The following is a 17,888-nucleotide window of genomic DNA, read 5'->3' as shown; positions in this document are numbered from 1 at the left end:
CACAAGCAAATGATAATAATAGAAGTATATACTAAACTAAAAACTATATTTACCCTAATTCAGTTCTCAGTAGATTCAGTTTATGATAATAAAAGTTTTTCCATCTTAAATAAAATGGTATATATCTATATCCATTATCCACGATTTGATTTTATTTGAAACACCAGAAATAGAATGTACTATATATATTAAACTAGTTTTCTATAATGTAAGCGGTTTGGCGAGGCCCAGGACACATACACCCGCAATCGTAGCAGCGACAAGCCTTGAACCCATTACCTCTGGGTGAGAGGTAGGCGCGCTAACCAACTGTACTACGGCGCCAAACGCGAGTATTTTAACGAAAAACGAACATAAATATTGCTGTTAGTACATCTGATAACCATACCTTGCAAGTTTTTTCAAATTAAAAAGATGTAATTAGTCTTTACACGCCAGAAAAAAATCTTTTATAATCTGCATACAAACTTTATTTTAATGCTCTGCAAATTATTTAGGTTCCCCGACGTTTTGCGCCAAAACAATAGAAATATAAAATCCACAGTGCTTTGGGGACTTTAATTTTGAACGCTGAATTAGAGAAAAATCGTTCGGGGAAAAGTCGTTCGTCTTTTAATTTTAACATAGAATAATACCTACTTGTGAAAAATTCTGGAAAACCTTTTTAAGTTTGACTTTTTCGCAGCTAATACCTGTAGGCTACATTTATAGAGAGTAATTCGTAAGCACCTAACACATATGACATACCGATAACTGTTTGGTTGAGTTATTCGCTTATATATGCTAGGCCTACTAGTTTTGTATTGCATTAAGTCTATATATGTCCGGCGCCGTGGCAAAGCGGTTAGCGCGCCTGCCTCTAACCCAAAGGCAAGACACTTAACCACAATTGCTCAAACCCAGTGGTCACTATTCGGTTGTCCAAATTGTCAGCCATACATAAAAAATAATTACCCACTAAGTAACATATACGTGGTAACTCGTAGGCGGGCACAAGGTGCATGAAAACAGAACACTCGTGTAGTCGCCAGGCGAGGATAAAGTAAATTACATTCATTTATTCATACGATTTTGCGGCAGTCTTTATTCTGGCAAAATACAAGCACTGCATGATTATTATTGCATAATAATTGCGCAACCTACTAACTACACAAAGCACCACAATTTGCAGCAGCTATATCTAGTATACAGTAATATAATGCATTTTTAGTAATAGTGCACCAAACACAACTTACAAAACACACCTAAGCGTTATATACGAACAAACAAACAATAATCTCCAGATACATGATTAATAGCTGGAAGTTTTTAACGCTAAGGCTAGGCCTCAGTTTCGCACACAAAGATATAGGCAACGACGTTTTTACATACAGCAGTATGGTGGGGTGAGATGGGACACCTTTTTATTCTATTTTCTTGTCCCATTTGGTAGTAAACAAAGAGCATTCAAAGAATTATAAAACCGTATCCCCACGACTCCCATAGACCGTTGTTAATTGTTTAAAACATAATCAGGATATTTTTATATCATGTGCTAAAGGTGTCCCATCTTCCCTCACAGTACTATACGTTATACAGGGTCCCGTTGTTTAACTTGTAACATTGGAGTCTTCGTATAACAGAGGGAACTGCGTGCCGTTTGCTGGCTGGAGCCTAGATTTAAAAGTCAAGTTATATGTAAGTGGAAAGTGTATGATATAATAGGAATTTATTCTAAAGCGGGGCAACGACAGTCGTTATAACACGGGTGTTCTGTTTCATATATCTCGTGCCTGTTTACAAGTTACCACCTATGTTACCACTTATTTTATCCTCGCATGGCGGTCAACGACAGTCGTTTTAAAATTGGTGTTCTGTTTCATAGACCTCGTGCCCGCTTATAAGTTACCACGTATGTAACTTTATGGGTGGTTATTTTTGTCGGGTTTCGCAAAGTACAAATGCCAATTGTAACACTAGGTTCCTCCTAACACACGCATGGTTACGTTAAGCTACGCTACGCTCACCAATTTCTTTCACTCCATTTCGAATTGTTCGTTTCTGTGACATGGAAAGTGTAAATATTTCTAGAATTTTCCGAAGTGTTTCTGTTGCTCCTATGGTGGACCTGTGTGACGTAATATAAACGATTATGACGTCACATTATATATGCAATGGGATAAGTTGGTCCCTGTTTTCATTCTCCTTTATCGTCACATGTGGTAGTAAACAAATAATTTTACAGAACTACATAACCGTATCCTCACGACTCTAAAAGAGCGTTGTTATAGTTAAAAACAGGATTGGGAAATATGGGATATTATGTGCTAACGGTATCCATCTTACCCCACAGTATTATAGTACACTTTGAAATAGGACCAATGGTATCTCGCATTACCTAATCGTGTTTTTAACAATTAACCACGCTCTTCACGAAATAAGGGACATCATGTGACGGTATCCATCTATTAATAACGGTCTTTTAGAGTCGTGGGCATTATATAATTCTGTCAATAATGTTTGCTTACTAACACATGGGACAATAAAAGAGAATGAGAACATGTCCCATCTTACCCTACAGTACCATATATAACAGATGTCCCATCTCACCCTACAGTACCATATATAACAGATGTCCCATCTTACCCTACAGTACCATATATAACAGATGTCCCATCTCACCCTACAGTACCATATATAACAGATGTCCCATCTCACCCCACAGTACCATATATAACAGATGTCCCATTTCACCCCACAGTATTATATATAACAGATGTCCCATCTCACCCCACAGTATTATATATACAACATACCTTCCCGTGTATAAGAACAAGGGTTCCCTCTTTAACCGGAACAGCCTTGTAGTCGTCAAAATCATAATGTTTCATATTTCCTTCGAAAACGGTCGCAGGCCTAGCGCCCTCTACCGGGTTCATAACCATCCTGTATGTTACGTCACCTGCAATGACGTAATAATATGACGTCACATGACGTAATACAATGACGTCATTTCGCAACGTAAAGCTTTAAACATCGCATAAACTGATTTCTGAATGAACACGATTCCGCGTTGAAATCCTAACGTAACTTTAATTACGTCATTATGATGACGTCATGAACTCGATGACGTCACATACTCACATTGTTTATGCGACCCAGGTACAAACCACATGCACCCGTTGTTAAGCGTCGCGTCTTCGAGGGCCAACCACACGCCAACTAACTTTAAGGGATCGGAGTAAAGAAATGTCGCGTCGATGTGCCGGTTCACTGGTTGAGGAATTAGCTAGTTAGTTTATTAATTGATTGGTTTTTACACCTTAAATATATTTTTATATCTAATTAAATATATTTTTGTTTTCTCGCATACGTCAGTATGCAATGATCAGTTGGTCAAAATAAGTTTGGAAACGAACAGCGTCGATGTCTATATTCACTAACTAGTTACTTAAATAATCGGCTAATTTCGTTTAATTTTGTCCCCTTATTACGTCGGTAAGTCGTATAAGGCATGCAGAAGAGATAAGAACTGATATTATACCTTGCAGCAACATTTATATAAAGTTTAATTTATTGTTTTTTATTTAACCAATTAATTAACTAAACTCACCCTCTCCGCCAATCTTCGCTGGCTGAAACAAAAAATTAATTTATTAATAATATCAATAATTACTTCATACAAGGTATTGTTACGTGGTGTGACGTCACAATAAAAACGCGCGCTTTGTGACGCTTATCTGAGAAAAGCGCGTGTAATAATTAAAAACGCGCAAATGTGACGTCATAATTTCGGCGCTTTTTCGATTGTGTTTGAATAAAAGGAAGCGGTTTCTCGAGAGGTTCATTGTTAAGCAACACCATGCATTGTTTCGTCATCGTTTTGTTTTGTTTGTTTATTAACAGAAGTATCGCGACGCCGGTTCGACAGTTTGAGGTAGTTTCTTGGTTTATCTTTTATATTATTTGTTAGTTTGTTTATTATAAAATTTATTTTGTTGCAGAAGATACGAAATGACGTCGATCGAGTGCGTAATATACGAGAGAATATCGTCCATGACGTCAGTACGTTTATTCAAAAGAAGAGCACCCACGTGAGTATATACGTTATGAATATATTAATATACAAGTTATGTTAATTAAATATTTATTGGGAAAGATCTCTGCTTATGGCCTTGTTTGTTTTAAAGGTCATTAGCTGCAAATTGGTGAATAAAATAACAGGAATAAATAAGTTAAAACAAATCCATGCCAGAACAGCTTGAAACTTAGGCCAGAGTTGGTCTATTACCCCAACATTGTATATGCACATTCTGTTCTATATGGGTGAGGTCCTACAGTGAGGCATGCCATGAGACCCGGGATTTGGGCCAGAGTTGGTTTATTACCCCAACATTGTATATGTACATTCTATTCTATATGGGTGAGGTCCTACACTAAGGCACGCCATGTGACCTGGGATTTAAGCCAGAGTTGGTCCATTACCCTAACATTGTATATGCACATTCTATTCTATATGGGTTAGGTCCTACAGTGAGGCACGCCATGGAACCTGGGATTTAGGCCAGAGTTGGCCAATTACCCCAACACCTAGGGTGCTACAACCCATTAGTAACCACTGGGTTGGAGCAATGTCTGTTAACCATGTTACTTGAACTAAAACTAACAAAAACCACCAAATCTAACACCAGGTTCAGGGTGAGATGACAACTAAATGCTCCGCTTGTATCTTCCTTGTTAATTACGAGAAGATGAGGTTGGAGGAGGATCCTTCCTCGATGGAGGAGTTGGGAGAAATGGTTGAAAAGGGATGCGAGTATTTTAGGATTGAGACACCCAGGATTTGTAAAGGGGCTTACTCCATATTTGGTCCCGAAGCAACTTCTGTGCTCACACAGGTATGTTGGGTTACTAAGGATTGGAATGTTTGTGGTATAAATGGTTTGACTGCATTTTTAGGAGCGTGGGTAACAACAACTTCTAGTAAGCATCCAAGAAAGTATTTTAACTTTTACAGTAACAGTCAAAATGCTGTTTGAACCACTGTAGTAGGCGACCAATATTTTAACGACTGTCCTTGCCCCAAAACGAGAGGATAAACATGTTACATAACATACGTGGTAACTCGTAAGCAGACACGAGGTGTATGAAACAGAACACCCAAGTTATAATGACTGTCGTTGCCCTGCCATGTGAGGATAAATAAGTTACATGCGTGGTAACTTGTGAGCGGGCACAAGGTGTATGAAACAGAACACCTGTGTTATAACGACTGTCGTTGTCCCGCCATGCGAAGATAAATAAGTTACATGCGTGGTAACTTGTAAGCGGGCACAAGGTGTATGAAACAGAACACCTATGTTATAACGACACCATGCGAGGATGAACAAGTTCCAATCATATAAACCTTACACACAGGTTGACTTATCAGCAGAATCTATATGTGGAATCTGCCTCCCTTACTTCTGCCCCGACATACCAGATGCTAGAAACTCAGGCAACCGTTCTGATTGGTTGGTTAGTTTACCTCCGTTGCGAAGGAAACGAACGTGGAAATCAAATATTATGGAAATTCCAACAAAAACACTAAAGGTAAGAATTAAGGGAAGTAAAAAGCTTGAACTTGTTTGTTTTAATGACATAACAACATGCCTATTGTGAGCATTTGTGTCCTTGGGCAAGAAGCATATAGGCAATTGCTCCAACTCAGTAATCACTGATGTGATGTCCAAATTCTCAGCCGTATATAAATCAATCACCGACAAAGTTACATATGTGGTAACTCATAAGCTGGCACGAGGTGTATGAAACGGAACACCCATGTTATAACAACTGTCGTTGCCCTACCATGCGAGGATAAGCAAGTTACATTCATTCATTCAACAATACATTCAACAGATTCTCCATCTAAGCGACGTACATATAGACCTTCAATACAAGGTTGGTAGCAACGCTGTGTGTAATGAACCTCTATGTTGCCGCTCACAAGGTGGCGATAAAGTACCGACAATAATTGATCCTATAAGAGGGGAAGCACCCATGACTAAGAAGATAAATGAAACAAACAAAGCGTGGAAGTGGGGGGACTATAGGTATTGTGGAAGTACATAATGGGTGTTGTGGGGGCAATAAGGCCTCGTGTGGTTATAATGTTTACTAACTAATGCAGAATAGAATATCGATAATGAACATTTTGATAAAAATTTATGTCAACATAATAAACCGATCATTCCAACAGAACATGTGACCTTCCATGGTGGACAGTCAACGACGTTCTACAAAAACTTTCAAAAACAAACCAAGAAGAACCCTTTGACTACATCCTATGGACAGGAGACGTACCAGCGCATGATGTGTGGTCACAAAACCGATTGAACCAGCTGTATATGCTACACAACATCACATCACTGCTGGTTCAATATTTCCCTAATACTCCAGTGTTTCCAGCTGTGGGAAACCATGATAGTTTTCCTTCTAATAATTTTCCACCAGCATCGGTCAACACTGGTGCTGCATATTCAGCACAGTGGTTTTATAATGCGTTGTGGAAAGCATGGAGTGTATGGCTGCCTTCATCAACAAAGGAGGTGGGTAATATTAGTATAGTAGGATGGGGAATATGGGACAATGATAGAACAGTAGGGTGGGGGAAATGAGACAACTCTGCGTATAAATGTTGGGTACCATGACATGCCTCACTGTATGACCTCACCCATATAGAATAGAATGTGCATATACAATGTTGGGGTAATGTAATGTGCCAACTCTGGTCTAAACCCCAGGTCCCATGACATGCCTCACTGTATGACCTCACCCATATAGAATAGAATGTGCATATACAATGTTGGGGTAATGTTGGGGTAATGTGCCAACTCTGGCCTAAATCCCAGGTCCCATGACATGCCTCACTGTATGACCTCACCCATATAGAATAGAATGTGCATATACAATGTTGGGGTAATGTTGGGTAATGTGCCAACCCTGGCCTAAATCCCAGGTCCCATGACATGCCTCACTGTATGACCTCACCCATATAGAATAGAATGTGCATATACAATGTTGGGGTAATGATGCCAACCCTGGCCTAAATCCCAGGTCCCATGACATGCCTCACTGTAGGACCTCACCCATATAGAATAGAATGTGCATATACAATGTTGGGGTAATGGGCCAACTCTGGCCTAAATCCCAGGTCCCATGACATGCCTCACTGTAGGACCTTACCCATAAAGAATAAAATGTACATATACAATGTTGGGGTAATGGGCCAACTCTGGCCTTGTTTAACAATACAACACTCCTTACAGACTATAGAACTTGGAGGATTCTACTCTACACTTGTTAAACCAGGCTTCCGTATCGTATCTCTTAACACAAACTTTTGCTACACTGAGAACTGGTGGGTGTGGTTGGACCCAGTGGATCCGAGTGGTGAGGATGAATGTTTAAGTAGTTTATTAATATCATGGTATAACTTCTAATGTACTGTTGTTTTGATGCTAATTCTCTATGTGGACCCAAGTGGTAAGGATGAACCTTTAGGTAGTTTGTATCCATAGCAGTTTGAATAAAAACTATATAATTAAATAATATTTTAAAATGCAAAACATGATTGAATCTCAAAATATAGAGTTCGGAGCGTTTTAACTAAATGATGAAATGTGATTCAGTTGCGACTATTTTGTTGTTAAATCTCTCTGGGTTTGCTAAATGTTGAGATACATCAAAGCACGCAATGATAACTGATTTTGGCCAAAGTCTGCTTTTAACCAAAACACCCAAACTGCCACAACACATTAGTGACTGAATTGTAGGTGGTCCTAGAATTATTGAGACATCCTATTGGACGACTTTAGCATCATTAACATAAGCTATCCATACATCCAGGCATGCTACAGTGGTTTGTAAAAGTGCTGACATCGGCAGAAATGTCGGGTGAAAAAGTTCAAGTGATTGGTCATGTTCCACCAGGGAAACAACCTGACTGTATTGAAAGTTGGAGCTTCAATTATATCAGGTTAGCAAGCAAAGATTCTGCCCCATATTCTATTCTATATGGGTGAGGTTTGCCATGTAAGCTAAATTTAGTGGGCCAACTCTTTTTCCCATTTAACTTCTATCCTAAAACTCTTAAAATATGAGTGATAACATGCATCACTGTAGAACTTAACCAATAAACCTATATATTCGAATGTGAATATACAATGTTGGAGACTGGGGTAATGGGTCAACTCTGGCATAAATCCTAGGTCCCATGGCGTGCTTTAGTACTACATGGGACCTGATTGTACAGACATCTTAGGCCAAAGACATAATGTCCTTTATAGAGTAATAAAGTAAAGGCTTCTACAAACTTAAACAACTTATAAATCCCACAGAATACTGGAGCGATTCCAGCACATTATAACAGCCCAGTTCTTTGGTCATACCCACAATGATGAGATTGAGTTGATTTATAATGAAGATGGAACGCCAATGTCTGTAGCTTACATTGCCCCCAGTTTAACATCATATATATTCATGAAGCCAGCGTACAGGTAATGGATGGATGCAACTTGTTTGTACTGGCGTGGTGGGGCAATGACAATGACAGTCGTTATAACAAGGGTGTTCTGTTTTATACACCTCATGCCCCCTTACAAGTTACCACGTATGTAACTTATTTATCCTCGCATGGCGGGGCAACGACACAGGTGTTTTGTTTCATACACCCCCAAGTTACCAGGAATGTAACTTGTTTTTCTGAATAGCTAACAATATGGACAACCCAGAATAAAGCACTAGATTAGAGCAAATGTCGTTAAGTATCTTGCAAAATGACACAAACTGACACTATTACACTAAGATCCCGATGATAGCACCGAGCCTTGAACCCATCACCTCTTGGATGGAGGCCGAGAGCACTAAAGTTTTATATGATGTCTATGTTTCAGAGTATATGATGTTGATGGTTACCACGCCAACACCACATGGAGCGTGACCAACCACAGAACATATACGTTAGACCTTAAAAAAGCTCACCAAACGAACAAACCGAATTGGTTGCTTGAATATGATGCGTGCGATGCTTACAACCAATCATATTTAAGCGCTGATAATTGGGGTGATATGATTGGGCAATGGGAGAAGTTTTTAACCAATAAACACGCAACACAAGGTTGGTATGGATCCTTGATACTATATATAGGCGCTGGTTACTTTATACACATTTTTTAGTACTGTTATCGCCAGCCTTTTACCAAGAGTATGCTTTAGCTATTACTATGTTGTGTGAGCTTTTATAATTATAAAAAGTATTTTATGCATTGGTGTTAACTTTGTTGGCTCATATTTTTATGAGAAATAACAATATATATTTCTGACAGTCCCACAATCCCTTGCTGCATACGTGAAACACTACGTTCGTCATCCTACATTCTCACCACTAGAAGGCCTCGGTAAGCAACTCCATTGTCATGACATCGATTGTTACAAAGTAGTTGTTTGTGACATCATAATGAACAAACAATCAAACGCTTGTTTAGTAAACAATGTAAAAGATAAAACGAAAACGTTTAAAAAATATTCAAAAGTTTTGTAAATTAGTTTTTTTTTTCAAGGTGTTTTGTTCAATAAATTTTTCATTAAATGGGACTTTGTAATATTTACAAAACCAAACCAGTACTTTAAAAAAGTGGTTTAAAAACAAGGTTTTTTTGCCGTTTTATGCAAAAAACTAAATCATCATTCTGCTACAAATGAATTTATTTTCCGAGCTAAAACAGAGATGCAACACTAAATAATATATATCACAAGTAATTAACAAACAATACAAATCCTGTTCTATAAAAAAGCAACCACTAACATTATAACCACAGTATACAAACCTTATATTAGTTTACCTTTATATATACACATATAAATACATAACATATCCTACCTTAAATATATACATGCTTTGTGGTATAGCAGGCTTCACAAAACCAAGACCTCTGAAAATTGACTGCATTTTTTCACTGAAAGTAACTTCACGGAACGGCTCGCTTAGAATATGTAACGCTGTGAATAAAAACATGGTGTTTAGGAATTCTGAAGCATATGTTGTTAAACTCATTCATTTTTAAATGGTTATGTAAATTTAAAAATAACTTGGCTTTAAACCAATGCCACCCATTCCAGAACCCTCCCTATATTTTGTGTGCTTTCTTAAGGTACAATCAAACGATATACTTCTGCAACTAAAACATGTTGCAGTCTCTGAAAAGTTACTTGTTTAGGTGACTGAACAGGCACTTAACCCCAAACTTATTCTATGTTTATAACATAGTAATTTGTCAGAATTTAACTTTGGACTGTATATTTTAAGATTCCATCATGTTTTGCATTTTTTTGTAAAATATTGGTTTAGTTTTTAAATTGTACAGTTTGTACCAATTAACTAAAATTCTGATGTTGTTTGTCTAACAACAATACACCTAAATACACAGTATATATTCCACTTACCATGGCCAACCTTATTTAATGCCCCATGCTTTGGAAGACATAATTTACCATTTTCATCCAAAGCCTCTTTCTCCCAAAAGAAACGAATTTTGTCGTTGCTTGTCAACAAATAATTTGACTCCATCTGCCAGCCAAATAAATTTAGTATGTTACCAACTACATGCTAGAATGAAAACTTAATCTCACAGTCCTTGTGCCCATTTTTTATTTGAATTTTTTTGTTTGTCTGCCAGTTTGATTGACCATAAGGCTCACTGACAATTTTCATTAAATCTAATATATTCAAACACCTCTTTATTACCGCTAGCAATGATTCAGTTACTAAACCTAAAGTTTAAACGCTTCCTGACTGTACATTTTAAGATTCAATCAGGATTTGCAGATTTTGGTAAAAATATTTGATTAGTTTTTCACGAGCAATGGTTCAGTTACACAAATACAGCAGATCAACAGTTGTTAATTTTACCTGTTCATGTTTATCAGTAGAGAAGACAGTATTATGTTCCTCGGGATTCATTTCATCAACAATGTTTCTACATTCCCCACGTAGTTCATCGCATTCTGCTTCACTTAGAAATCCTTCCAGAGCGAGGTAACCATCTTCCTCGAACTGTGTGGAGGGTTTGGTTTATTTATAGGAGAGGTGGTGGTTGGTAGTTAAATAATCGCTTAAAAGTTTAAATAGAAGAATGTAAATAATCGCTTAAAAGTTTAAATAGAAGAATGTAACTGTATCACATTTCATTATTTAGTTAAACTGCTACGGACCATACATTTTGAGATTCAATAATGTTTTGCAGTTTTTTTTGTAAAGATTTATTTAGTTGTTGGCATTTATTCTATTGTGAAAGAAATCAAGGGAGCAGAAAAGGAAATAAATGCATGAGGAGAAATGCATGGCCATGAGTGACAACTGGGTTCCAGCAATTACCAAAATTGTGTGTTTTCCCCAAACACACATATGTGCACAATGGTGTATCATAGAGACAGGTGTGATAAACCACTGCAGGAGAAAAAATTAATATGAAATGAAACATTAAAATACCAACCTTTTCTTTATCAGCTTGGGTGAATTTGAACTCTTTCATTCTTAATACAGTGGCTAACTTATACAAGGTATGACTGCAAACATAGAAGAGCATATTGTTTAAATTGAAGTCTAATGAAATGTAATTAGCTTTTTAAACTAGAAACATAATCAAATAGAATTGTGTGAGCTAAGAACATAAGAAACTCTGTTCTTAGCTTTCTTGATAACTAGAAAGCGTACGAACATATTTTAAAGATTTTTTAACCTTATACGAATTTGTGATCATTTAACTAAATTGTAATCTGTTAGGGCTTAAATAGAGCTTATAAAAACGTAAACACGCAAGCTAATAGCATCTAGTTACTTAATATTTGAATGCAAAGCAAACACCTAAGTTTTACTACGAATGTTTCCACGTGCGTGACGTCACACAACAACAAAAATATCTCGTTGGGGTTGTAAATTTGATGACAACTGTCACGTTTATCGCGCTTCTCTCACAAACATCATATAAAATTTATTTATTAGTTTATAATGGAATTAATCAATTTTAGGGTGTTTATATTCTGTAAAATGGTTTTAAAAGGTAATTAAGTAATGTTTCACTGATTCTGTTGTATTTTAATAGGTTTCATTAGTGTTTAATCGATTTAAATTTACTGGAATTCAAAACGTGTACAACGGGGAATCACCCACACGTTTATACTGAGATAGTGGGTTTCGTAAAAATGTTTTGCTTGTTTGACGTAGTATTTTTCTTGTTTTCCTCTAAAATATAGACGTTTAAACGAAGCAAAACGTAACATGTGAATTGCGTAGCTTTGTGAAACTCGCGCAACTAAATTGGTGTATTGGCATGAAAAGTTCAAATATTGCACCAGCCGGTCGTAAACTTTGAACATAAAACATTATTAAACTATTGCGGGATGTCGGTTTTATAAGCATTAGATATTAAATGAACTGGTCTAATATAAATGGAGCTAGTGCGGGAAGTTTATTTGCCTGCTGATAGCGACTGGAGACGGGTTATAGCACTGTTATGGTTCAATTCAACTTCAAAAATTGTCATTTGTAGTGTTCTATTCGATAAGTAGGGCCATTTATAGCATTGCAGACTAGGGCACTCAGGGATATAGGGCAGAGTTGGTCAATTACCCAACTAGCTAGAAGAAATACAGGCTACACTTGGGCCTTGGCTTATAACAGCATCCAACTATATGTTTTTTCCATGTTTCTAGGTCAAGATGGCTCTTTATTTTTCTGGAAGCAAACTAAATTATTCTTGTTTAAAAATTAAAGTTGCTGCTAATTTTGCCGCTCAACCATTGAAGATTCTGCCCAACACTGATCCTAAGCAAAGCATTAGGTTGGTGTTTACCTGAATAAATACATAGAAAATTATAAGTTACCACGTATATAACTTGTGTGAATATTTTAATTTATGGGAGCCTTGCTCAAAACATTCATTTTTTTGTGAAATATTTGTATATGACATATTTGCCAGTTATAATAGTGACACTCATTAATTTGCTTGACTTTAACCGTTTATTGTACAGATATGAGAAAGATGGGACAACCTTCACCGATTCGAACGCAATCTCTTATCTGGTTGGGAAGGAGTGTTTGTGGGGGAATACCCTGAATGAGAACTCCGAGATCCGGCAGTGGATCGGTTACGCTGATGATCTGAACACTAGAGTGTGCTGTTGGGTATATCCTTATATGGGGTTGAGGAATTATAATAAACAGGTGAATATATGATGTTTATGTTGTGGTGATGAAGATATGGAAGTGCATTATAATCAAGCTAATAACTTTTAGCGTACAAAGTGCATTCATGCATACAATGCAACAGCGGTGCTTATATCATATTGAAAATTATTGGCTATATGTATATAATCAACCAGTTTGCAGAATATAGTATATATAGCCTATAAATCCAGAAAAATAATAAATTACAAAATACTAGGTAACTTTTAAGCTGGAACAAGGTGTATAAAACGGAAACATAACACCCATGTTATACTGTCGTTTTCCGGCCACGAGAGGATAAATGAGTTACATATGTGGTAACTCGTATGCGGGCATGAGGTGTATGAAACAGAACACCCTTGTTATATTGACTGTCATTGCCCCGCCATGCGAGGATAAATAAGTTACATATGTGGTAATTCGTAAGTGAGTATGAGGTGTATGAAACAGAACACCCGTGTTATAACGACTGTCGTTGCCCCACAAGTAACCTTCATTTACAATATATACCTTATCCTACCCAGGAGGTGAACCATGCCCAAGCAGAAGTTTTGAAATACTTAGCAATACTTGATCAACACCTTCTACATAACATGTACTTGGTTGGAGACAGAATAACACAAGCCGATGTTGCATGTGCAGTTGCTTTATATTTTCCATTCAAATTTGTAAGTTTGTTTCATTGCATATTAATAAATATATGCTTAACGTAAAATTGTTGTTATGGTTTCTGTTTATAAACTAAATAGATATATATGTTTTATAGTTTATATAAGACGGAAGTTTGTTAATCTTTACGCACACTGTAAAGTAGGATTGATGTTTTTATTATTTATTTAAGTTTTTACTATTACTTATTATTATACCCTTTTCTATTTTATATGCAAGGCAAGCCGGAGTTGACCCAATGTCTGATTCATGGTACATTGGTACCTAGTACCTAATACCTCTTCTTTTACCCTTTACTTTAAGAAAAGTTTAAATTCACCTGGTACAATATAAAAAACAACATTTTCATAACTTAATATTATTTGATTTGTTTCTATTTTATAGTCATTTATATTTTTTTCATACTTTTTATATTATTTCTATAGTTCCTGACCCCAGCAACGAGGGAGAAATTTGTTAGCGCCACCCGATGGTTCAACACCCTCGTCAATCAGGAGCAATTCCGTAACGCAATCGATGCGGTTGCCGGGGGCGATGGTGATGTGCAGTTGTGCGTGGCCGAGGTGAAATACGACAAAGGGGGTTGTGATGCGTTTAGGAAACTCGCTCTGCAGGAGAATGATGTCACAATGTGAGTTGTTGGGGTATTGTTAGGTCTAATTGTAATAAACAAAAGGGCAATTGTTAAAAAAAAACAGTAAAAAGAATTTGTTATCACAGAACGTAAAAGTAATTTATTATCAAAAAGTATAAGCAAATTTTTATCGAAAAAACATAAAAAATAATTTATTGTCAAATAAATTAAAAGTAGTTATCAAAAATAAAAGCAAATTATTATCAAAAAAAGTGAAATTAATTTATTATCAAAAAAAAAGTTATTTAAGGTAAAAGTTAGCAAGCAGATATAAATCTGGTTGTAGACATATTAACCTAAATAATAATGTCAATTCTGTGTTGCAAGCTACATGCATTTAAAGATAATAAAACATAATAAATAATAGTAACAGATGATAAGCTTGCATCATTTCCTTTGTTGTTATTGCTAACATACCATTTCTTTGATGATATACTATTTATATACAATAAATAGTTTCTACTTAATTCTCCAGCAGTGCAAAAGAGAGTGAGGGAAAAGGAGAGAAGCCAAAGACTGAAGCTCAGTTGAAAAAGGAGGCAAAAAAAAGAGAAAAAATGGAAAAGTTTCTTGCTAAGAATAAAAAAGCACAAGAACAAAGTCAAGCTAAAGAGGTGGGTGCTGGTTTTCTATTCTATGTGGGTGAGGTCCCGTGGCGTGGCATGCCATGGATCCTGGGATTTAGGCCAGAGTTACCCATTACCCCAACATTGTATATGCACATTCTATTCTATATGGGTGGGGCCCTACAGTGAGGCATGCCATGGAACCTGGGATTTAGGCCAGGATTGGCCCATTACCCCAACACCCGGGGGGTGCTACTGCATGGATCTCACTAGTTTTTGCAGCCTATCGCTTTCCCAAAGCTAGGCGACAAGGGCTTTAAAATGATGGTTTTATCGTATCCTGCTGTGGTACAGTGGTTGGCGTGCCCACTTCTAACCCAGAGGTTATGGATCAAGGCTCGATGATGCTACCATTGTGGGCGTATGTGTTCAGGGCAAGTGGTCATTTATGGGTTGTCTAAATCGTCAGCCATAAATAAATCTATAAAGTTAACATGAAACAATCACCCACCAAGTTACGTACATGGTGTAACAGAACACTGGTGTTATAACGATTGTCATGCGAGGATAAATAAGTTGCATACGCGGTAACTCGCAAATGACCACGAGGTGTATGAAACAGAACACCTATACACAGTACGCTACACACTGGTATTGCTTAAATTTATATTTAAACTATTTAATAAACTACAGGGCAAAAAGCCTAAACCCAAGCGAGCTGAAAAGTCTGAGAAGAAGGCAACTATAATAAAGTATGAGAAAAATACTCCACCCGGTGAAAAGAAGGATGTATCAGGTAATACATAGAAATCTTGTAAATACATAGAAATCTTTTATATATATAGAAATCTTATAAATACATAGAAATCTTATAAATACATAGAAATCTTATAAATACATAGAAATCTTATAAATACATAGGAATCTTGTAATACATAGAAATCTTATAAACTTGTTTTAAGTGCAGGTAAAAAATTAACCTAAACCAAACTTGTGATAAAAATGCAAACAGATAAAAAAATTGTGCAGGAAATTTAAGCTTACATATATTATAACTTAACTTGCTTTATAACTTATAAATTTTATTCAATATATTGTTTCCACCCATAGGTCCACTACCGGACAGCTACAGCCCACAATATGTAGAAGCAGCTTGGTATTCTTGGTGGGAAAAGATGGGATTCTTCAAGCCCGAGTATGGGGTAAGTGGTAATACATTAATGTCATTGTTGCGTAGCCAGGGGGGTTTTGGTGGCGCGACCCCACCCTTTTAAACCAAAAAAAAAATTAATTAAAAAAAAATTTAAAAAAAATTCTTTTTTAATTTTTTTGATTGGAACCCCCCCTTCCCCTTATTTTTTTTCTGGTTGCGCCACTGAATGCCAATGTCGTATTATATGGATTGTAGTGAATATTGTTCAACTTTACATACTATGGATAGCATTCTTGGATACCAACTAAACTAGTCTACGCCAAAATCGCCGACTAAAATTTAGTCTGTTAATTTTGACCGGCTAGTTTAGTCGCTGGCGGAGAACACCATACCCGTTTTCGATGTTAAAATCCCAGGCCCTCACGCTGTAGGGGTTCAATGTTTATTATATGTTTATATGGGTCGCAGGTTTAAAACATATGCTTAATGCTGTTACCATTGTGTTGTGGGTGTATGTGTCCTTGGGCAAGACACTTAATGCCCTAAAGTCACTTATACATTGCACAATTGCTCTAATAAAAACAACATAAATATATTCCCCACAGCGTAAATCTGCCCATGAAGAAAATCCTAAAGGCACTTTCATGATCTGCCTTCCCCCTCCCAATGTTACAGGAAGCCTCCATCTTGGCCATGCATTGACTAATACTGTGGAAGATGTATTAACAAGGTGTGTGATGTCATAATTGTAAAATGTGATGTCATAGTTAAACTATGGTGTGTTATAATTGTAGTATGCTATTTTATTTTACATTGTGGGTTTGTTTGTGGGAAGGAAAAAAGAAACCCGTCGGATTGCTCACTTATGCCCAATTTGTCAGCCATACAGAAAAAGAATTTATCATTTGGTAAAAACGCTCGGAACTGAACATTTTAGGACACGTTTTGCAATTTTTTGTTTGGAGAAAGATGGGACACCCTTTTATTCTATTTTCCCGTCCCATTTGGTAGTAAACAAAAAAAATTCAAATAATTATAAAACAAATTCTTGCAACTCCCATAGACCGTTGTTAATTGTTTAAAACACGATCAGGGTATTTGTATATTTAAAGGTGTCCCGTCTTCCCACCCTACTATATAATAATTCACATTCATCTGAAGTTTTGTCATTGTTTCAGATGGAACCGAATGAAAGGCAAGACAGTGTTATGGAACCCTGGCACCGACCATGCAGGTATTGCTACACAAGTCGTTGTGGAGAAAAAGTTATGGCGCGAGCAGAAGTTGTCTCGTCATGATATTGGAAGGGAGGGTTTTATTAAAGAAGTTTGGAAATGGAAGAATGAGTGAGTTGTGATGTCATAGAGGGTTTGTTTGTATGAAAGGGGGCATTGTTGTGTAATATTTAAATTGATGGTAAGCATTAGGTGTATGAAGCCACCATGTATGGTGTACAACACCCGTGTATTAAACCCCTTGGTTTCCCACCTCGAGGATAAACATGAAAGTATCCTAACTTGACAGTAAGCATGAGGTGTATAAAGCCACCATGTATGGTGTGCAACACCCGTGTATTAAACCCCTTGGTTTCCCANCCCCGAGGATAAACATGAAATATCCTAT

General features: G+C 36.8%; 3 protein-coding genes and 1 non-coding gene across 4 annotated transcripts in view; 3 read left to right on the top strand and 1 right to left on the bottom strand.

The window, feature by feature from the left end:
* Positions 1-1,147: 1,147 nt before the first annotated feature.
* Positions 1,148-11,588, bottom strand: LOC100181876 (phytanoyl-CoA dioxygenase domain-containing protein 1). The gene is made up of 9 exons (XM_002130823.5): positions 11,511-11,588; positions 10,928-11,071; positions 10,462-10,585; positions 9,899-10,017; positions 3,593-3,614; positions 3,124-3,252; positions 2,796-2,941; positions 2,007-2,107; positions 1,148-1,653 (listed from the first exon to the last, which is right to left on the bottom strand). Exons 1-9 carry the CDS (start codon positions 11,547-11,549, stop codon positions 1,590-1,592), a joined length of 888 nt encoding a protein of 295 aa, XP_002130859.4. The 5' UTR covers positions 11,550-11,588; the 3' UTR covers positions 1,148-1,589.
* Positions 3,793-9,900, top strand: LOC100184250 (sphingomyelin phosphodiesterase-like). Its single transcript, XM_002130696.5, has 11 exons — positions 3,793-3,916; positions 3,984-4,073; positions 4,671-4,877; positions 5,398-5,571; positions 5,878-6,071; positions 6,218-6,566; positions 7,287-7,410; positions 7,867-7,996; positions 8,358-8,516; positions 8,913-9,136; positions 9,345-9,900. Exons 1-11 carry the CDS (start codon positions 3,842-3,844, stop codon positions 9,557-9,559), a joined length of 1,941 nt encoding a protein of 646 aa, XP_002130732.2. The 5' UTR covers positions 3,793-3,841; the 3' UTR covers positions 9,560-9,900.
* The window catches only part of LOC100176170 (valine--tRNA ligase-like), a 28,313-nt gene continuing 19,766 nt past the window's right edge, over positions 9,342-17,888 (top strand). Inside the window, exons 1-10 of the mRNA XM_026837802.1 lie at positions 9,342-9,416; positions 12,730-12,857; positions 13,048-13,240; positions 13,768-13,911; positions 14,338-14,543; positions 15,022-15,160; positions 15,806-15,908; positions 16,223-16,314; positions 16,871-16,995; positions 17,444-17,611. Coding sequence (XP_026693603.1) covers positions 12,736-12,857; positions 13,048-13,240; positions 13,768-13,911; positions 14,338-14,543; positions 15,022-15,160; positions 15,806-15,908; positions 16,223-16,314; positions 16,871-16,995; positions 17,444-17,611 — 1,292 coding nt within the window. The 5' untranslated portion in view covers positions 9,342-9,416; positions 12,730-12,735. The remainder of the gene's footprint in view (positions 9,417-12,729; positions 12,858-13,047; positions 13,241-13,767; positions 13,912-14,337; positions 14,544-15,021; positions 15,161-15,805; positions 15,909-16,222; positions 16,315-16,870; positions 16,996-17,443; positions 17,612-17,888) is intronic.
* On the top strand, positions 10,322-10,371 carry mir4106 (microRNA 4106). Its single transcript, NR_034502.1, has one exon. It is a non-coding gene; the product is annotated as a microRNA 4106 (primary transcript).

This window comes from Ciona intestinalis, unplaced genomic scaffold (genome assembly GCF_000224145.3).
Source record: "Ciona intestinalis unplaced genomic scaffold, KH HT000019.2, whole genome shotgun sequence".
Lineage (NCBI taxonomy): Eukaryota > Metazoa > Chordata > Ascidiacea > Phlebobranchia > Cionidae > Ciona > Ciona intestinalis.
Note: the sequence above shows the minus strand (reverse complement) of the source record. Positions and strands in the feature narration are given on the sequence as shown.